The sequence below is a fragment of the Tenrec ecaudatus genome, chromosome 13, assembly GCF_050624435.1.
Source record: "Tenrec ecaudatus isolate mTenEca1 chromosome 13, mTenEca1.hap1, whole genome shotgun sequence".
Taxonomy (NCBI): Eukaryota; Metazoa; Chordata; class Mammalia; order Afrosoricida; family Tenrecidae; genus Tenrec; species Tenrec ecaudatus.
In genome coordinates this window covers 43,168,833-43,191,484 of record NC_134542.1, presented here as the reverse complement: position 1 = coordinate 43,191,484, position 22,652 = coordinate 43,168,833, and the positions used below count along the sequence as shown (strand labels likewise).

Sequence of the window (22,652 nt, the reverse complement as noted above, 5' to 3'; positions counted from 1 at the left end):
GCTCAGGCTGGAGAACTGAGCGCCTTAAGCCCAAGCACTAGAACGCCGTTCTCAGAGTGCCCCCTGCTGGACAAGCGGCTCTCCTTCGCTGACTGATGCTGGGAAGGTGGCTAGCAGGCATGGAAAAACGTTCCCTGCTATTTGGGATCTGAGACTTGATAGTTGAAGGAAAAAATTCAGTCAGTTATTTGAACGAATGGTTCAAACTCTTTTCACATAATACGATAAAAGAAATATCTGGCAAAATAGCATGCAGGTAAAATGTTTCAACTTTTAGAACCCTGAGATCAAACCAGTTTATTCAAATTAGTGAAAGGATTCTGAACCAAGGGAGAAGCTAAAGAGCCCTCTGAACCAGGGTTTCGCCACCTTCCCCAGGCCGCGACCCTTTCATACAGCTCCTCATGTTGGGGGGACCCCAACCGTAACCTTATTTTCGTTGCTACTTCAAAACTGTCATTTTGCTACTGCTGTGAATCGGGCGACCCCTGTGAAAGGGTCGTCTGACCCCCAAGGGGGTCACAACCCACAGGTTGAGAACCACTGCTCTAGGGTCACTATGCGTCTGAATGGGTGGCAGTGGGTTTGGTGGGTTGGGGCCTTAGAGTCTGCCTCTGATACACGTTTGAAAAGTGTGTTTATCATTCACTTAGGCAGCAAGATGCTGGCTCAGACAAAGCTACCTCTGATGAGAGCACATTTCCCCAAACGGCTGCTTCTGCAGTGGAAAAAGACATCTTGGTAACAGGCTGTTTCTCCTGTGAGACTGATCGAGATTGAAGAAAACACTTGAAATATTTTTTTTTTCTTAATCGTTGTATTGGGGGCCCCATGGACCTTTGCTGAATACTGAAGTGAGCCCGGAGTGAGTTCAGCCTGCAGACATGGAAAGGAAGTCCCGGGACTACACCGCTGAGTTATGTTCCCTGGATGGAACATTATGAGTTAATAGTAAGAAGCTACAAGAAATTAAAAACCTAGTATGACTTCCTTGACACTGTAATTACGTTTGGTCCCTAGGGGGGAAGACAGGACGTGTTTGCTGTCACATTTCTTGTTAAAGGACCAGTTTGACTGCGTCTCCGTGCCTCCGCCGGATTCACAAGCATCACTACTCTCCTCAGCTCACACGGCAAGCGGCGGGCTTATTTACATTTTTAACCAAGAGTCTATGATGTCAGGAGGCGGAAACTTTAATGTGGGTGTCTGCTGAGAGCATCCTTATTATCGCTGCCGGGAAGCTTCACAGAACACACAGCTTAGTCCATTTAATGGAATGAAGCCCAAGTCAGTTCGGTAAACTTCTAGAAGCATAAACATTCTAATCAGAAATCTCTGGAGAAGACAAAGCTGGTCCCAGACCAGCACACTGCTGTCAAGTTCATTCCAGCTCGTAGTGACCACACAGGCCTCTGTAGAGCTGCTGGGGGAGGGGGGAGTGGGGGTGGGGGAGTGGTCTACAAGCCTGTCAGTATTTACAGCAGCACACTGCTTCATCTCTCCCATGAGGCGGCTCCTAACGTCAGCTTGGAACCTATCTGTTAGCAGCCCGATGCTTAACCCACCGCGCCACCTGGACTCCAACAACACTCATAAGCCCTCTTACTGACCATTTAAACAGAAAGAAACAAACCCAGGTTGACTGAGCAGGCCACAGAGTCCCCTCAAATTGTGAGATTCGTTGGCACCCCAAGAGGAGAGTTGCTATTTCACTTAAGACATGGGATGGTTTCAAGAATAGAATGAATCCAGATCTCAAGGCCCACTTGCTTAAAATCCAATTTTCAAAGAACATTTTCTAGCATTTACTCACAATCCTCAGAATTAGCAACAATGTGAGGATCAATCTCTATTTATTTATTTATTCATTCACACAACAGGCACTCACTCTTCTGGGGCACAGCACATAAAGGCGGACAAACATCCCAGCCTCCCTGAGGATGATAGACAACTAACAATAAGCATAACAATTCCCAAATGCTTTGTTTATCATACCCATTGCCATCAATTCCATTCTGACTCCCAGGGGCTTCTGAGGGAGCCGGCAGGGGGTGCGGGGTTTGATCTGCTGACCTTGTGATTAGCAACCCAACACATAACCCAGCATGCCACCAGGGTCCCTTTAGAAGGTGACAGAGGTTCCAAAACAAGAACATGGGTGACAATGGTTTCCGTGGGTGCTCAGCTTGAGTCTTTAAATAGCGAGCACTGAGAAAGCCTTCAGAGACAAAGACGCTGGCTCAGCAGCGCTTTTCAGTAGAGCATCCGGGAAGAGGCAGGCAGGCCCTAGACTGGAATGCGTTTGGCCTGTGGGGTGGGGGAACCTTATGAGGCTGGTGTGGCTGGAACAGAGCAAGGCAGTAAGATCGGAAGTTTCTGAGAGCAGAGAGGTGAAGGGCAGGGCTCAGGACTTGAAGAGCGTGTCGTTTAGTGAGCCGTGTACGTCCTCCTGTGGGCCCATTTCTGCCATCCGTAGGAACATGTTTCTATCAGCAAAGCCCAGAGCCAGGAAGCAACACGCTGGGGAGGAGCACATCTTGTGTGTGGAGGAGAGGCTCCACTTTGCACTTGCACCCCTTAATTCTCAAACTCACGTTCGGGGAGACTTTGGCGTTTTGCAGGTTCCGTTCCAGACCACCACGATCAAGCAACTATTACAATAAAGCGAGTCACGCGAAGCTTGCGACTTCCCTGCGCATATCAAAGCTACATTTACATGCAAGGCGGGTCCTTTTACTCCCCTAAAGTTACACTCTTGGAAACTCACAGTGGGGGGGCGAGGGGGCAGTTTCACCTTGTCCTGTAGGGTCAGTATGAGTTAGAATGGACTCAATGGCAATTAGCTTGGTGTTTGTCTGTCTGTGCATCAGTCCATCATGCATGCAATAATATTGTGAAAAAATTCACAATATCATGAAAATGACCAAAATGTGACCCAGAGATGCGGAGAGGGGACATGCTTTCCAACACGGCGCTGAGTGACTGGCCTGATGCACAACTGCTCCATACCTGCATTTCATAAAGACAGTATCTGCGGAGGGCAACCGAGTGAGTGGCGCCTGCGTTCTGCCTACAGGACAAGACATACAGCGGAGCTGGTTGGTAACATGCACAATGTCCTCACAAAGGACTCTCTCCCAGCTGATAAACTAAGTTGGCGATATGAGCCATTCCATGTGATGCAGTTAGAGGTGTAGCACAGTACCTGTAAACCACATAGGGATCAGCCCACAGCCTCGTTTCTCCTGTAATATGAATTGATTAGCAGAATACATGTTTGTGGGAATTATGCCAATGAATAAGCCCTGGCAGTGAATCAGCAGACCGTAGTGCTGGCAGGAGCCTGAAATGTGAAAGGACAAAGCGATCCCTTGCAGACAATGAAGAAAGAAGGCCAAGATACGCAGTCCTCGCTCACTGGCTACCCGGTCGCTCCGGGTGTGTGGTCCTATCAAGGCTAGTATGTTTGTCTCTGTGCTGGCGGCTTGGGCACTCAGCTATGGTGGTAAGCTGGTAAGTCTTGGTGAGAAGTCACCCCTAATGGTAAATCTCGACATAGCTCCCATCCCCACCACCATCGTAGCGTTTCTCTAAGACGGAACACAGAGTGCATTGTAATGAGGGCAGCTCAGCTTGTACTTGCTGTCTTGGCTTATCAGTAAGCCCTCTTTAACTGCCAGAGTGAGCTCAATTTGAATAATAGCTAAAAAAAAATATTTTAACTCACTGCCATAGAGTGGATTCCTACTCACCGAGGCCCTACAAGGACAGAGCAGAACTACCCCTGGGGGTGGCTGAGGTTGTACATCTTGACAGGAGTCGAAACCCCCCACTTTCTCCCATGAAGCAACAGATGTCACCAATGTATTAACCCACGATGCTACCAGAGGTCCGTTCAATACTACAGTACATGATCATTACATTTATAGGCCATTGTGCATACATTGGTATATATCGGTTGTTCTTCACACAACAGGTCAACGTTCAACTATATTTTTAAGTGATTCTTATTATCAAGTGCATTACCAGGGCCTGCCAGAAGAACAAGCAAATCTGTATTGGAAGGAATACAACCAAAATGCTCCTTAGAAGGAAAGACGTTGAGGCTTCATCTCCTACTTTGGACATATTTCAGGAGATACCAGTTCCTGAAAGAGGACGTTGTTCTTCCTGAAGTAGAGGGTGCAACAAAAAAGAAATGAATTGACACAGTGTTGCAACGATGGGAGCGGATGTAATAGCATTGAGAACGAGCTCACAGGAAGTGGCAGTGTTTTGTTCTGTGTGCAAAGGGCTGTTATGAGGTGGCATCAACTCAATGGCATGTGACAACATCTCAACAATATGAAGCAAAGGTGCCAGCGGGCATCAGAACTTTGCTCTAGCCTGCTAATACCAAGGTTGATGGTTTCATTGAACCAGCAGCTCATCAGAAGAGATGCATGAGGTCAACTTCTGTAACGATGACAGCCAAGACAAGCCTATGGGGTTGCCAAGAGTCAGCATCAACTCAACAGCAATGGATTTGGCTTTGGTCAACAATGAAACTCTCCCCTGAAGAACAGGCTTGAGAAAAAGATGAAAGAACTAGAAGGCAAAGGGTATTTATAGAGATCTAAATACAGGCATGTACATATGTAAATCTATTTACATATGATGATGGATGATTTATGTGCATAAATGTATAGGTTTAGTATTAAGGTAGCAAATGTACATTGGGCCTCTACTCAAGTACTCCCTCAATGCAAGGACATTTTGTTCTATTAAGCTAGCATTTCATGATGCTTACCTCCCCTTCACGATCACTGAAGACAAAGTGGGTGCATAAGCAAATATGGTGAAGAAAGCTGATGGTACCTGACTATCAAAAGACAGCATCTGGGGTCTTAAAGGATTGAAGATAAACACACAGTCATCTAGCTGAGAAACAACAAAGATCACATGGAAGAAGCACACCAGTCTGGGTGACAATTGGATCAGGCATTAGGTATCAAAGAACAAGAAATTATTGTGAATGAGGCGGTACTGCAGAGAGGAGACCCAAAGCCCATAGGTAGGAAACTGCACATTCCCTTACAGAAGGGTTGTGGGAGGAGATGAGTCAGTCATGGTACAGTATAGTAATGATGAAACACACAACTTTCCTCTAGTTCTTTAATGCTTCCCCTACCCCTCCCAACTAGCATGATCCCAATTCTACCTTACAAATCTGGCTAGACCAGAGGATGTACACTGATACAGATAAGAACTGGAAACACAGAAAATCCAGGACAGATAAACCATTCAGGACTAATAATGAGAGTAGCGATAACAAGAGGAGAAGGAGAAGGTGGGGTAGAAAGGGGGAACCAATCACAAGGATCTAGATATAACCTCCTTCCTGGGGGACGGACAACAGAAAAGTGGGTGAAGGAAGATGCCGGACAATGTAAGATATGACAAAATAATAATAATTTATAAATTATCAAGGGTTCATGAGGGAGCGGGGGCGGGGAGAGAGAAGAAAAGATGAGGAGCTGATTGATACCAAGGGCTCAAGTAGAAAGCAAATGTTTTGAGAATGATGATGGCACCAAATGTGAAAATGTGCTTGACACAATGGATGGATGGATGTATAGATTATGATAAGAGTTGTGCAAGCCCCCAATAAAATTATTAAAAAGAAGAAGAAAGGCCCTTGACCAGGCATATATGACAGCAACTACCAAAATGTAAAGTTATTTCATATTTCTACCTTTAGGAGCCAAGACCCACCAACTATGCCAGTTATATATTAACATTGTCATTGGCTTTCTTTCTTTGTACACCTCTGAGACTGGCACAGAACATGTCTTAAAACCTTACCCCCAAACCCTGATTAAGAACCTCTATACGAAAAAGAAAAAGAACCTCTATGAACAAAAGTGATGGCCTTTTGTGCTAAGCAATTAATTCCATAGCTCCTACTGTACAGGTCGCTCATTAGACTTCCTTTGAGAATACGGATTTATGTTTATTTTCAGAGCTTTCGGGAGTATGGAGGAAAGCTCTCCTGAATACTAAACACAAAGGGAAGGAGAAAATGCAAAGCCAGTTGAAGAAGACAATCAAGCCTTATAGCAAAAGTCAATGGAGTGTTGCCCAAAGAAGCCTGCCCCTTGGGAACGAGGGCAAGTAATGATTCTTGTTTGTTTTTAATTCAGTTGTTTTATACAATCAGATATCCGCTTCCTTTATTTACTAGTCCCAACACTGCTGTGCTTCCCAGGCATTGAGACGTTTACCAAATTGGCTTATTGGGCGTTTGAAAAGTACTTTAATCTTAAATCAAAACAAGAAGAAAGAAATTATTGCATTGGTTTTTAAATTATACGAACTAGAAAATTTCAAACATCTATGTTTTTGCTTTGGGAGGCGACAGAAAAAAATTCTATTTTATCCCTTTCCAAATGACAAAGTCTATGTGTTATAAAGGTTTTACCCACATGCTGGGAAATAGTATATAAAACAATACATTTATAAAATCAATTAAGAGAGATAATTAAATGCAAATGGTTAATGACAGTGTGATTACTTGGAAAAAAGTTTGGTTTCTACAGATTTGCTTCAAGTACAATTAAATAAGATGAAGTAGACTTATCCAACAAATAAGCCATTCTTATTTATTTTTTTATTTTCCTATGAAATTATACTGTTAATGCTAATATATCATTGTCAGTATTTAGGGTTACAGTCACCCATTTTGAAAATTAAATAATAGCAAGATGCAAATTTTTCTTTCAGGGATGGAAAAATAAAGGCAATATTCTTTTTATCTTACAGTACTATATCTCATCAGAAACCCAAACCAAGTTGGCATGCAGTCGATGACATATTTAATAACTAATATTTATTCGAGTTTAATCTTAACTTTCAAGAACACACAAAGCAGGCTTAGTAGGAAATAAATAAATGTCTTGAATTAAATAAACACTATCCTCTTTGCAGTGTTACTGTTTTTCATTAAATTGCCTCTTTAGCTTAATTTTATGTTCCCTGCAGTATTTGTGTATTTATTTATTTAGCATTCTGTTTGCATTTACTGGTCTCTTCAAATCAATTTATCTTTGTCAATGCATCTTTTTTTTAAGGTCCCTACAGAGAACCATCTTGTCTAAGTGGTTGGCACGGTGACATGTTTCCAAGACAGTCATAATCATTGGGCAGTAAGCACTCAGGACCCTGCCCTCTGACCAGAACACCCAGTGAGAACCGGCAATACCAAAACTCATTCAATGCAATTTGCCCCCAAGACGTATACTGGGGATAACCAGCTATCTTGCTTTTGATAAGTCTTGCTCCTGGAATTCTTCAATGAGAGATGAAAAGGGAACGACACTGGGATAAACAGTGGCTCATTAGGTTGTTTTAGAAAAATATATCTATCGTATCACTTCAATTGAACAATGGCAACTTTAGAGACGTTCACTTACTTGTATGACACTTTTCATGACATCTCGCCATGTTTTATCCACCGCGGTAAAGCGTCTGCCCTCCTCGGGCATTTGAGACATAATGTCTGGAGAGCTGAAAATAGGCTCCAAGTACAGCCAGGTGGCTTGGACCTTGAGCCATTCATCCAGAATCTCCTGAAGCAACAAGAGCTTGCCCTCCCATTCTCTGAAAAGCAAAATACACTGGCTCTTAACAATAGGAAACCAAGCAGCATTTCAGATGGCAAAACTCAAACCATGTCAGGCTATCAATCTTGTATATAGTGTTGTTTTTCCAATTGCCGCTCATCTAGGGCCATCCAAAGATAAACTACTGACTTTGCTCTACAAGTTCTTTTTAAGGACATCAATATATATGCTTATAGAGACACATTCGCCAAGATATAATTATCTACAAGTGGGCGGGATTCTGTGTTTATCATTCAATAGGCTTTGTTGAGTTCCAATTCCATGCCAGAGGGTACAAACTGAGAAGTGAGATTTTGGACAGTGTGGTCCTCTCCAAACACCATCGAGAAGGGCGCTTTTGTGTGTAACTTGGGCACATAAAAGTTTTATTTCCAAGATGAAACATGTCACTTCTGAAGATGAAGTTCACATTTCAAGAAAACTCTACATACTCCTTAACAAATTCGTATGTGGAGAATATAAATAATGGCATCATTTCTTCAAAAACAGAGTTACAACAAAGCCTAAGGCTTGCAAAATAAACCGGGTTGTTGTAATTGTCGGAAGGTGCCATCAAGATGGCTCAGGCCCACAGCGACTCTGCACAGCACAATGGATCACTGCCCAGTGCCAGGCCATCCACGATTGTTCCTGTGCTGAGCCCATTGACGCAGCCGCCCTGTCAATCCAGCTCAGGGAGGGACTTCCTCTTTTTCCCTCCCCCTCCCACTTTACAGTCCTTCTCTAGGGACGGTTCTCTTCTGACAATATGTCCAAAGTGTGTGAGGCAAAGGCTTGCCATCCTTGTATCTAAGGAGCAGTCTGGTCTCACTCCTGCCGACCCAGATCCGCTCGTCCCTTGAACACTCCATGGCACTGTCAGTAGTCCCCTCCAGGGCCACACTTCCTTATTCAATGCCCACCTTCTGCAGGCAGAGGATGCCATCGAGAATACCATGGCTTCGGTCAGGCACGTTCTGGGCGTTGAAATAACGTTCATGCTCTTCAACATTCTAAAGAGGTCTTGTACAGCAGGTTTACCTAATGTAATACATATTTTGATTTCTTGATTACTGCTTCCATAAGCATTGATTTGGGGTCTAAGTAAGAAAAAAAATTCTTGACAACTTCAATCTTTTCTCCACTTATCATGATGTCACTTATTGGTATAGTTGTGAATATTTGTGTCTATTTCACATTGAGTTGCAATCCATACTGAAGGGATAATCCTTAATCTTCAACAGTAAGTGCTCTGAGTCCTCCTTGCTTTTAGCAAACAAGGTTGTGTCATCTGCATATCGAAGGTTTTAACTAAACCTTCCTCAATCCTGATGCTACATCCTTCTTCATATAATCTAGCTTCTCTGATGAGTTGCTGAGCACACAGATCAAATAAGTATGGTGAGAGGATACAATCCTGACACACAACTTTCCTGATTTTAAACTACGTAGTATGTCTTTGTTGAGTTCACACAACTGCCTTGGACAAGTTCCTCGGGAGCACAATGAAGTGTTCTGGGATTCCCCGTCTTCTCAAGTCATCCACAGTTTATTACGGTCCACACAGTCAAAGGCGTTTGCATCATCAATGAAACGCAAGTAAACATCTTTCTGGTATTCTCTGCTTGGAAGCAAGATTCATCTGACAGCAACAATGACATCCCTTGTTCTGTGCCCTCTTCTGAATCTCGCCTGAACATCTGGCAGCTCCCTGTCAATGTACTAGTACAAACATTGTTGGATGATCTTAAACAAAATTTTACTTGTGTGCAATATAAATGATATCTTCCACAGTTTGAGTAGTCTGTGGAATCACCGTTCTTTGGAATGGGCATAAATCTGGATCTCTTCCAATCAGTTGGCTAAACAGCTGTTTCCTAAATTTCCTTGCATAGAGGAGTGAGTGTGTCCAGGGCTTCTTCAGCTTGGTGAAACATTTCAATTCCTGGAGTTTTGGTTTTGGCTAATGCATTCATTGCCTTGAACTTTTTCCTTCAGCACCAATGGTTCTTGCTCACCTGCTATCTCTGGAAAGGGTGGACTGTCGGCTCCCTCTTTCTGGTACAGTGACTCTGTAGTCTTTCCATCTTCTCTCAATGCCACCATTCTAAACCTTGAGCATGTTTTCATTCCATGCTCATAAGGTGTCGTCAGGCATGTGTACCTTCACATCATTCTGATGCATGATCCTTCTCATGAAGGCTATTCCGCTCCGCCCAGACCTTCTATTCGATCAAGTTTGATGCCCTTTCCCAGGGGCCGGTCCCTCCTGAGAACCTGTCCAAAGTGCAGAGAAGCCTGGTCTCCTCATCTCACTCCTAAGCAACACGCTGGCGATGCAGCTTTCAAGACGAATGTGTTTGCTGTTCTTGCATCCATGGTGCATTCAACACTCTTCCCCACCATCGTAATTCAAAAGCACCAATTCTTCTTGGGCCCTGGTGGCGCATTCTCCAGCTGAAATACACATATGCGGCAAGGAAATCCTTGTGTTTGGGGTCAGGCCGTCCTTAGTTCTCTCAGGGACCGCTTTGCTTTGGGGCACGTCAAGGATGGCTTTTGCAGCAATGCGATACATCATTTCGTTTCTTGGCTGCTACATCCACGGGTGCCGGTTACTGACCCAAGTAAAAGGAAAACTTCAGTCTTTCCTCCACTTATTCTGATGTTGCTTACTGGCCCAGTGGTGAGATTTTGCTTTCTTGATGTTGAGGTATAGTCCGTCCTGAAGGCCCTAGCCCTTGATCCCATCAGCGAGTGCTTGGAATGCTCATCCCTAATGGGAGGCAAGGTTGTGCCATCGAGGCATGCCAGCTTGCTAATGAGTCACCCTCCCGTGCTGACATCAGATTCTTCTCCATAGAATCCAGCTTCTTGGGTTCGTTGCTCAGTGGAAAGATTGAAACAGTTTGAGGGAGCTTCAAAAAAGTGGTGGCACAATTAAATGAAAAGAGAATGCAGTTTACCCAAAGTCTTTTTAAAATGTTCTTTTTTGGTGAAAACATACATATACCTTCGAGGTACACCTTTCCTGGTTCTACACCATGCATTAGCTTATTTTTTTCAACTGACTTTTTCTTGGACTATGTGCTGAATCCACATGAAAACAATGACATTTTTTGAAGTTTCTGTTCTTCACAAGGTTATCTATAATTTGTGATGAATGGCTATGAAGTAAGATCCATTACAACATCTTTCTAAGTAGGGAAAGGCTGAGACACATAGAGATAAGTACCCGGCTCACAGTCACCCAGGTAATAAATGATAGAGCCAGGATTTGAACCAGATTGCTATCGTTTCAATTCTATGAGCGATAATCTGGCCATAAAAATGATTCATTAAGTGCAAGATATGACAAAATAATTTATAAATTATCAAAGGTTCATGAGCGAGGGGTGAGCAGGGAGGGAAAGGAAAAAAATGAGGAGCTGATGCCAGGGGCTTACATGGAGAGCAAATGTTTTGAGAATGATGAGGGCAACGAATGGACAAATGTGCTTTATATAATTGATGTATGTGTGGATTGTGATAAGAGTTGTATGAGCCCCAATAAAATGATTTTAAAAATGACTCACTAAATGGCAACAGAGCTTAGAGAAGGAATAGCTTTATGTGCATATTAATACATTACTAATTGTTTATAACTGGAAATCTACAATTTTAGATTGCTAAAACAAAACATGCAAATAGGATTTCCAAAAGCCCATAGGCGTTTTCAGATGCCTTTCTCAAAATACTTTCCCTTTTATTTATCAATGAATTTGTACCGCTTCTTTGTAGACACGATGATGCAAATGCTCCAATTTTCTTCTGAAACTCACTGTAATCGCTAAGCAATGAGGATGATTTCTCATCAGCTAACGATATCAAACGCAGTCCTAAAGACTTGAATCCTCACTAACCAATTTCAGAGTAGTTAAAATCTTTCCTCTCTTGATGAGTAAGCTGAGCAGAAGCAAACAACCAAATACAGAGACGGAACTAATTGCAACCAGAGCTCACGCAAACTAAAGGAAAGGTGCCAATAACCAGATGTAGATGTTACCAAGCCACCGGCTTTCCCTTTCACAGAGAAAATGGTCACCTCGTTATTGAAGTCTACGCTGATTAATACAAATCACAAACCTGCAATGAATGATGCACAAGCTAAGGCTTTCACCAGCTCCGCTCTGTCAGATGCCCACAAACCCACACTGGAATTTAGTTTCCCTCTTTGACACTTATCCTGCCATCCTTCATACATATGAATGAGAAGCACAAAGGACTCTCAGGGATACCTTCACTACAAACTAATTAGTATATTTGAAAAATAACATTGTGATCTTCGGTTTTACCGTTTATGCACTCTGGTATTCAAATGGCTGCTGAGAGTCGAGGAGAGAAATCAGATTAGAGGCAATGAAAATGAATATCGGAATGCTGATTGCCGCTGCCTTTGTTATGAAAATAGAAGTCAACAAGCCACTGTGTTAGGGAAGGTATTAGTGGCTGTTCCATAAGCAATGAGTTTGCCATGCCTTACAATGAACTTCAAAAATATTAAGTGTGAAATGCAGAATCCATTTTTTAAAAAACTGTACATTAAAGACAAGCATTCCTGATCACACAGTATAGATATTGTCATAGAAAGTTACTTTACCTCATTTGCGTTTCGTATGGCTTAATGAAAGGCGAGCCTCGCATAGTCTGGGTTTTAATAATGTGGTCGTCCAACAACATCTGGATTTCATCAACGGATGATAGAATAAACGTCCCTGTTTCTCTATAAGAAAGAATGACGAACTCCATCGCATCCCACTCAGCAATCATCTTATCCATGGCCTTCTCAAGAGAATATTCTTTGCTAGCTGCTTCACTAATGCCTTCAAACTTATCTAGAAATGTTTCCAGATTCATTTCTAAAAATGAGAAGACAGTAGAGTCATCCGAAGGCTTCAGGGGGTAGCCAACAATGCTGGACATGGCATCCCAGTGTCTGGTCCGCAAACCAGGATTGCAGAGCACTTGGATGAGAGGAATGTGCTGCTTGAAATCTTCCACCTTTGTTCTTACTTTTTTTGTCATTGCCAAAGCATTCGGAGAGTCATGGAAGGTTTTCTCCAGTTTATAAAGTCCTCTCCAGTAATTCCCAACATCTGCTTCTAGTTGGTCTGGATCCACCTTGTGATATGGCCCTTCTGTCCACCCTCTAAATTTGGTGCTAAACTCAACAGCCGTCTCATAGAGGCGAAGATACGGGTTCAAACCATCCTGGATTTTTTTACGTTGAGGATATGCTGATGGCTGCCAACCAAATGCTTCCTCTTCCGTATTAAACTGCTCAATCTAGAAGGACAGGCATTCAATCTATTAGTTATCCTGAAATTATACTCAAAATTGAGTTTTGCTACCTGTTTATTTCAAAACATGACCTAAAAAAAATCCTAAGATCTTAACTTAAATTAGACCCTCTCCTTGGAACCATGAGCACTCCAATTGATGACAGTTCCTTAAGAACAAAAAGTTATCTTTGCCCACCCAGATATATTGAAGATCTATCTTTATTCATTAACAATAAACATTTAAGTACTTTTGATATGATAGCACCGTGTTGAAGATGTAGCAAAGAGGTGGGGGAGGTTTTATATTACAAAATAGCTATCTCTAGGAGCTGAGGAGTAACGACATCAATACCTGGATAATAAAATAATAATTGTTCAATAATAACGTAAGGCAATGGACAATATGTCTTGAAGCAGTGTCTCCTGATTATAAAATTGGAGGGGAAACTGCGTGCTGGGGTTTTCCCACTCAGGGTGACCCGAGGGGCCTCAGAGTCAAACTGTGCACCACAAAGTTTTCCATCGCTGATTGGCCTGAACTAGATCCCTAAGTTCTTCCTTCCCAGGTGCTTCTGGGTGGACTTCCAAATTTGGGGTTAGTAGTTCATATGCTCAAGTGCTAACCCCAAATTTAGAAGTCCATTGACTACTTGTGTCACCTAAGATGTTCATAAAACAAAATAAAAATAAACACACAAACCACCACCCACACCTACACCCCCCAAAAAACGGTATAACTGAGAGCAGGGTGGTCCTACGGAAACAAGACAGTTGCAGATGCTGCAGGAACGATGCCGTCGGAGCTTAGTCTTGAGGATAATGGGTAAAGCAGGCATTAACTGCCTCTTAGTTGTAGTGAAATATGTATGTAAGAATGGAAATGACATGGAGGAAAAGTCTATATAGAATTGAAATGGATGCGCTACCTATGTAAATATGTAAATTATGTAAATTATGCAGGTGACTAAAACTTTAGATCTCCGTGTAAAAAGACAAACAGGAATTTCTCTTTTCTGGGTCTGTGCTTATATATGTATGCTTATTATAAGCTATTTAGTCACCTGAGCTTTTAAGATATGAAATATTTCAAGGTAAGAAAAAATGGCACAGTTATTAGTTATTAGTACATGTTATTAGTACATTTTTATAAAAACAACAACAACCAGAATTAGGGGTCGCATAGTCATTAGCCATGCCCTATCAGTCATGCCCTGACTTCCTTTGATTCAAAAGTCATGCCAAAGTCTGCAACAATAGTTTCACAGTAATCAGATTTCAAAGATATGAGATCAACCATTTAGATAAGCAATAGGAAATGATACAGCGGGCAAAAGAATTAGCGTGCTGTTAATCAAAATACTAGAAATATAATTTAGGTTTTAAGCGCTGGAAATCCAAAATGCAACAGCCTCCCTTGTGGTAAAAATTCCATGGAAGCTTAATCAGTGAGGATGGTCTTCTACCTCAGGAAGGGGGTAAGCAATAGGTAGCCAGGCACTGAGCACTCTGCATTGACTAGGCGTAGTGGTTGCTCACTGGGCTGTGATCCACACGGTAAGCAGTTCAAAACCACCAGAGGCTGCTCAGGAGGGAGACAGGACTTTCTACTCCTGTTAACATTTAGAGTCTCAAAAACTCCGGGGCAGTTCTACCCTGGATCACTGAGTCAGCACTGACTGGACAGCAATGAGTTTGGGGGGATTTTTTTTTTTTTTTGAGCCATCAGGGGATGCGGGTCTGGTAATCCCTGGAGAATTATAAGTACGGACCAGTGCAAAAGCTGTTTTTTTCGTCAGCGCACTTTGGGGTAGATAAATTGCCAGATTTTCACTGTCATGTTGAAGTGGTTTGGAGGTTTCAAGCTCCCTGCTTCCTTCCATCTTGGGTTTGCAAAACTCAGGATTTTTCAAATTCAAATTAAAAAGATACACACAATTAAAGTGTTCCAGCATCTTATATGGCACGAAAATCTCACTGATTACCACGGAGTCATCTCATAGTAATCCTACCCCGAGCTTCCCAGGGTGTACACGTCTTTACAGGAGCCGGCAGCCTCCTCTTGCTCCTGCAGCTCGACTATTAGGGGGAATCCCCTGACAGTTCAGTTAGAAGCCGAAAGCCTGACCCCTAGCGGCAGCCCTTCCACTTCCTGCTAATGAGGAATCTGATTTCTGAAACAGTATTGGGAAAAAGTGGCTTGGTGGGAAAAACACCGTTCTAACTGGAAAACACAAATGAAAGGAAAGCTGATGAGCTGAGGGAGAACATCGTACATGAAGAAAGCAAAGGTCACTTAAAAGACAGGAAAGAGAAACATCAACGTGCACATCGGAGAGACTGAAACTTGCTCTTAATTGTAGAGCGACTGGGGCAAATGGAAGAAATGATGACATCAAAGAGTTGAACAGAAATTTTCAAATATATTATAATGAAATGTGCAAAGACCTGCAATTAGAAAATGAAAAAGGAAGAACGCAGTCAATATCTACTATATTCAAAGAATTAAAGAAAAAAATCAAACCTTCAGTTACAATACTGATTCTATTGGCAAAATATTGAATGATATTTCAATGCAGGAGACACCCCAAGAAGATGGAAAAAATATAGTCACTGTGCCAAAAAGAACTTGTTGACCTCCAACCACTTCAAGAGGTGGCATATGATCAAGAGCCAGTGATGCTGAAGGAAGAAGTCCAATCTGCACTGAAAGCATTAGTCTAAAACAAAGCCCCAGGAAATGATGGAATACCAACTGATGTCTTTCAACGAGCTGATGTAACACTTGGGCTGCCAAGAAATTTGGAAGACAGCTACTAGGCCAATTGACTGAGAGAGATTCATATTTGTAACCATTCTAAAGAGAGGTGGCCCAACAGAATGTTCAACCTATAGAACAATATCATTGCTATCACATGCAAGATAAATTTTGCTGGAGATTATCCAGCGACAGTTGCAGCGGTACATTGACAGGTTCAATGAAGTCCAGTGACAATGACAGTACAATGAGGTTTGGATGGATTCAGAAGATTCTGACATGGATTGTAACATGATTCAGGCATGGATTCAGAAGACTCTGACATGGATTGTGACATGATTCAGAAGACTGTGACATGGATTCAGGCTGGAATCAGAAGAGTGTGACATGGAACAAGGGGTATCATTGCTGATGTCAGATCCATCTTGGCTGAAAGCAGAGACTAGCAGAGAGATGTTTGCTTGTGTTTTATAGACTATGCAAAGCCATTTACTGTGTGGATCATAGCAAACTATGGAGAGCCTTGAGATGAATGGGAATTCCAGAACACTTCATTGTGCTCACCTGGAACCCATGCATAGACCAAGAGGCAGTTGTACAAACATAAAAAGGGAACACTGCACAGTTTAAGATCAGGACATTGTATCAGGGTTGTTTCCTCTCACCATAGTTTTTCAATGTGTACACTGAGGAAAGAATTAAAGACAGTTGGAGATTATGCAGAAGGATGTGACGTCAGGATTGGAGGAAGGTTTCCTAACAAGCGGTGGGTGGTACGCAGTGCCACACCTGGCTTGCCGAATGTGAGAGGACTTGAAGCACTTGCTGATGAAGATCAAGGACTGCCAGCCCTCAGCATGGATTAAAACTCAAAGTAAAGAAGGCTAAAATCCTCGCAATTAGACCAGTAGATAACATCAGGATAAATGGCGAAAAGATCAAAGTTGTCAAAAGATCTCATCTTGCATGACTCTACAACCAACACTCACGGAAGCAGCAATCAATGGATCAATGGACGCACTGCACTGAGTAAGTCCCGTGCACACAAGCTCTTTACTGTGTTGAAGTTTAAGGAGGTCACTTTGAGGACTAAGGTGTGCCGGCCCCAAGCCTGGTATTTTCAATCGATTCATATGCCTCTGAAAGGTGGACATTGAAGAAGGAAGACTGAAGATGAATTGGTGTACTTGACAAACAGGAATTTCTCTTTTCTGAGTGTGTGCTTATATATGTATGCTTATTATAAGCTATTTAGTTACCCGAGCTTTTAAGATATGAAATATTTAATTATGGTGCTGGTGAATAACAGCGAAAGTATCACAGACTGCCAAAAAACAACAACAACAAATCTTTCTTGGAAGAAGTACTTTGCAAAGACGGTGAAACCGTGTCATGTACTCTGGATGTGCTGTCCGGCGAGACCAGTTCCTGGAGAAGGACATCATGCTTGGTTGAAGACGAGGAGCAGCAACAAAAGGGAAAGACCCCCAACAAGGTGGAGGGACACGGTGACTGCAACAACAGGCTCACTGTAAGAATAACGCTGAGGATGTCGCAGGACCAGGCGATGTTTGGTTCTGCTCCACATAAGGTCGCTATGAGACAAATAGACTTCCCAGCACCTGACAACAACCATTTAAAAACCTAGCAGTTAAATCTGGGCTCCCTGAGAATGGAAACACTACTTAGAAGTGGCCAGGTGCCATCATTGGCTTAGAGAGCGTTGGGGACGTTGGTGGTGCAGGATTACAGTGCTCGACGGCCGTGCTTGAGACGGACCAGGGTTGACTCCCAGCCAGTGCTTCGCCTGTGCAGCCACCACCTCCACCTCAAGGAAGGCTCTCCAGTTGATGGGATGCTGAGAGGCGTCCACCCAGACCCGGGCAGACTGGTAAGAAAGGCCTGAGCATCTACTGGGAATCCACCAGGACAAACCCTCACAGCATGCATCCCAGTGGTCTCCTCTGGCAGGGAGCACGTGGATGCTGCAGGCCGGGCAGCTCTGCATTCTGTCATGCTTGCGATGGCCATGCAGCAGCAGCAGCACTCGTGTGCCTGCTTCCGCGGAACAAACAGGGACTCCCAACTCTCACGGTACAGCTACAGTGATGCAGCGATGCGATATTAAAAGTAAGAAGCTTCCCGGGCTACTACGTTGTATACAATGAAATGTGGAGACTGCTGAAGGCCTATCACTGCCACCAGAAAAGCCCAGGGAGCTCTCCCTGAGGCCTGCCTGTAAAATCTCTTTGGATCATTTATCCTGTTCTCTGATTACATGAAACTAAGCTTTTCTGTTTGATCTACTTGTTAAAGGTGTGTCCCCTAGATAAAGGCCCTACTTTTTCCTTGAACTAATTCACCTTCTCACCTTGTCTGCGGCTGCGTCCAGTTTTCCGTTGAGGATCTGGGCCTTTTTCAGGTATCGCTGTACATCCTGGAGATCTCCAAATGTGTAAAATTCTTCCGCCTGCTTAGAATAACTTTCCAATTCTTCCAAAAACCGTTCGCAGCGTAACTAATAAAACCAATATTAGTTGTTACTCTTTTGAAAAGTTGGGACGCCAAACATCCAAAGTGAAGTCAAATTATTTGTAAGAAGGACCAGAATTTGTGTTATATTTTGTCAGTAGCAAAAAATAAGAGACAATCCAAAATATGACTGAGAGCTACAGATGATGCGGGCATTTTGAGAGTCAAGATTAAAAATTAATGGAGCAGAACATCATGAGTTAAATCACCTCTAATTCACAAATTAGGCCAGGATGATCCTTTAGCAGTCCACGTAAAGCGTTCTAATTCACAAAATGTGAAAGGATGTGCTAAAGTCTAGTATTCAAGCTTTCGTGGTAATAAATGTTTTACAGACTTTTTTTTAATCTCATAAGAATCAATAAACTAAACTAAAGCGCCAATTTGTTAAAGAACGAAGAGAGACCTGTGGCATTATAAAAACCATGGGCAGGGGAAACTCCATTTCTATCACTGGGTTCTGGCACTTACTCTCTTTAACTATCCAGCCCAATACGAAGCAGTCGAGGTTAGTCATTCCTATTCCATGGGCTCTTTGTACAAGACATGCGTCAAGTGAACACATTCGGATTGCAGTCTAAAATCCACAGGCTTGTGTTTGTTTCTTTGTTTTAGTGTAAAACAAGTGTATACTTCTCTTAAGACTTTCTACACATTTTTATTGGTAAGGCATCCCAAATTAAATAACTCTAAAACAACCATTCTTAATAAAATATTCAAAAGTCAAATCTAGGTTATTCAAAAATAGATTTCCTACTTTATAGATATCTAGGTTGGATTCTGTCCTCTTTTTTCCAGTTCCCGGCAAATGAATTATACTCTCCCCGGTGGGAGAAGGGAACTGAGAAGGAAAGCTCATCAACATTATGTGTAGTTGGTGGAATAGCACATTGTAGAACACAGTATAGGCAATTCTAGACTACTTAATAATAACTTTCTAGGGGTCAATTTTATTGTAACTTCTCCATCTAATGGTTACTGACTTAACATAGATGGCCGATATTTACACATTTCCAAGGTTTGCCTAAATTTTGAAATGGCCTAAATGTAAAACAGAAATATAGACTATACTTTTGGGTGAATACATATATATATATATGTGTGTGTGTGTGTGTGTGTGTTTTAAAATCTATGAATTATTCTCTCCCCAAAAAACATATCCAGTTAGTTATATTTGCTGTATGTAATGCAGCGAAGTGAGATGTCTGTACGAACTGAATTGGAACAAGTCTCCCAACTTAGTTTCTTCATCCATAAACTGAAACCAAACACCAAAATCATTTATTCAGACAATAGGTATGGCGTGCTCATGATATCCCAAGCTAGTCAGTGGGGAGGGGGGAGGGGGCGGGATGGACAATCAAAACTGTGCTGCTCCCACAGAGTTAGCTGTTTAATTTTAAGAGAAACGTAAGAATGTAAACAAACGAAAGGGTAAGTGGTCCCCTGAAGATGTTTTAAAAGCGCAACACAAACGGAGGGGAAGCAGTCCTGAGGACTGGCTGAGGGGGGGCTGGGAAAATAAATTGAGTCTGTAGGTGTGCGTGTGCAGGGGTGCGTCCCACGATGAATGGAGGGCTGTGCGAGAGATGAGAGGTGAGGGAAACCCGCACATTCAGAGACCTGGAAGGCGCTCAAGGTTAGTGAAAAGTCAACGGGCGGAGATAGATGAGGACGGAAGGATAGATTGAGACAAACGTCACAAAGCGACTGGGAGTCAGGGAAGCACGGAGCACGGCCTCGGAGGCCCACCGGGCTCAGGAGAGCTTGCTGGATTCCGAGGTGCGGAGTCACCGGTGACATGGAACGCTCTAAGTAAAGGACTCACTCGGATGAGCGTGGGGAGCTGGGTAACAAATACTATTTTCTATTAATGGCCATTTGTGGGCAATGATTCCAGTGTTTTTTCCTCCGTAAAAAAAAATTTTTTTTTTTAGGATTTGAACTTTTCTGGAAAAACAGCTGACGTCATAGCAATCGATACCCTGTTGTTCACTCCTTAGTCCTCCAGATAAGCTTATAGAAGATCCAGTCGGTGCATCCCTCTGAATGTACTCGTAGAATGGGATAGCTAACACAAACAGGCACCGAAAGAAAGAAGTTGACTGCCCTATACAAATCTAAACATTGCCAAAACTGAAAATAATTAAAAGCATCCGACACCAACCTTGGAGTCATGGGGGCGTAGCGAGTGGCTTCGGGGTTAGAAGTTGGAAACTCCCAGCCAGCCCCCAGGAGAAAGATGCCCCTTTCCCGCCCGTCCACGTTGCCAGCCTGGGCAACTCTCAGCGGAGGGTCTACTCCGACCCAGGGGCTGAGGTGAGCCAGCAGCGACTCAAGGGCAGCGAATTGAGAGTTTCACGATACCAACCTTAAGACCTTCTTGATATTGTTCTGTTTTCTCTTTAACGATTTTCCTGTGTTCTTCAAAAATCTCCCCCATTCTTCCATACCACTGGAAGACATTATTATTCAGCCTAATGTCCGCTGGAGAGAAGTTAGCGCACTCAATCAGGAAAGCAAGACAGTTTCTGGAATCCACCAATCTCTGTCCCAGGTCAATCATGTCCGTTGATTCCACTTTCTGAATGTAAGCCTGAAGAAAGAAAATAAAAACAACCTAAGATGGCACTTTAATGAATAGTTCACGGCAAAACAAAAGCCCAAAACTTTTGGTGTCAGGTGCTGTAAGTTAGTTCTTCACCACCGTGTGCAACACACCAAACACTGTCTAGTCCTGCACCATCCTCGTGATGCTTGAGCTGAGGTGGCCTTCGCTGTGTCAACCCATCTGATTGAGGGCTATCACCTTCTTTTGTTAACTCTTTTTTGGCTAAGCCACCACGAATCAATATGTACCGATTCGCTGGACGTGTTGATTGACTCCTCGTTCAGAAGAGGGAACTACTTCCAATCACCTCTAAAGTCCGATTTCCTTCTCAATCCTCCCATTGCCTCTTAAGTGACAGATTAAAAATAACAATAAACATAAATCACTGGAAAATCAGAAAAGAAGCCTATGGGATCCTGGAAGAGAGAAAGCAGACGCTATGTGGGTGAGATCAGTAGCCATTTCCTAATAATGTTATTGGGCCCTTATTGTACCAGACACCATGCAAGCTGCCAGCAAGTCACTGTAACCCCAAACCAGCCGTGACCTTTCCCTTTATGAAGCTTGCTGCCTAGTGAGGAAGAGAGACAGACAGATTCAAAGAACCATTATAACAAATGTCAAATTGTCAACTTGCAACTGAGAGAAGAGCTACCAAGGTGCCAGTAGGGCCTGGGGTCATTTTGGGTCGAGGGTAGTTCCGAGCACGGGAGGGAGTGACTGAGGGAACAGGGCAGGTGGAGAGGGTCACAAGCAGAGAAGATCCAGCGGGAGAGCAGAGGGCCAACTCTGGCGCTGGCAGGGGGCGGAGAAGCAGTTTTAAGTCAACTGAAGCCAGACCCAAGTCTTGTGGGGCTCAGCCAATATGACACGCTTGCACGGATACTTCATGTCCTCTGAAAATATCATTTGGTGCAAAAAGTTAAAAAAAAAAAAAAAAGGACCCAGCTGACCAAGTTGGAGAGATTTCAAAGCACAAGAAAGTACAAAATAAAGAGCTACAAAAATCAGGATTTTCCTAGATATATCATCAGGGACCAGTTTTAGAAACAATCATGGGAGAAAGATCTCATTCTTGAACAGGTACAAGAAATTTTGAATAATTCTGGGCAAATCTAACGAGACATAATCTAAGTTGATGCAAGTGAAATGATAAAACTTATGTTTCGGGATGTTAAGGTATACTACTAAAGAGGTATTACTATTCTCAAATTTTAAAAAATCAAATTATAGAAATCTATGGAATTTTAATAACTATTCCAATGACCGTTTTTAAGCAGAATTTTATATAACTCTGGAATTATTTGCAAAAATAAATATCTAAGAATATCAAAGATAAATGATTACAAATATCAAAATACACTCTATAGGTTCAGTCATTTAAATAGTTGCTGGTCTGATCCAGGAATAGAAGTGGGAGCAAAATGGAGAGAGTTCAAAAATAGATCCGTGCACATATGGAAACGTAATTTGTAGCAGATAATGTACATATTTTTGGAGCATAGTTCAAAGTAGGGTTGAAACAGTAAACTATTTAGTAAATTAGGTTGCCGAACAAGATATCAATTTTGTATTAAAGAGCCTTGCTTACCTCGTGGGAAGAATACAGAGAAGACATATAAAATGTATACTATAATTAGTAGCAAAGTCTGTATGATCCTCATTGTAATTTTTGCAAAGGCGCATCTCTGAGTGTGTGAGTGGGTACTGGGGGCCTCAATGAGGGACAGTAAAAGCACTGCTATTTTAGGGGTCCAGGTCACGCCTCTCACACTCACTGTCACAGAGTCTAT

At 42.6% G+C, this 22,652-nt stretch overlaps 1 protein-coding gene across 1 annotated transcript in view; it reads right to left on the bottom strand.

The window, feature by feature from the left end:
* Positions 1 to 22,652, bottom strand: part of DNAH7 (dynein axonemal heavy chain 7) — a 249,562-nt gene that overhangs the window by 180,731 nt on the left and 46,179 nt on the right. The window contains exons 16-19 of the mRNA XM_075528957.1: positions 20,620 to 20,844; positions 18,088 to 18,234; positions 12,280 to 12,965; positions 7,452 to 7,638 (exon numbers count right to left, since the gene is read on the bottom strand). Coding sequence (XP_075385072.1) covers positions 7,452 to 7,638; positions 12,280 to 12,965; positions 18,088 to 18,234; positions 20,620 to 20,844 — 1,245 coding nt within the window. The remainder of the gene's footprint in view (positions 1 to 7,451; positions 7,639 to 12,279; positions 12,966 to 18,087; positions 18,235 to 20,619; positions 20,845 to 22,652) is intronic.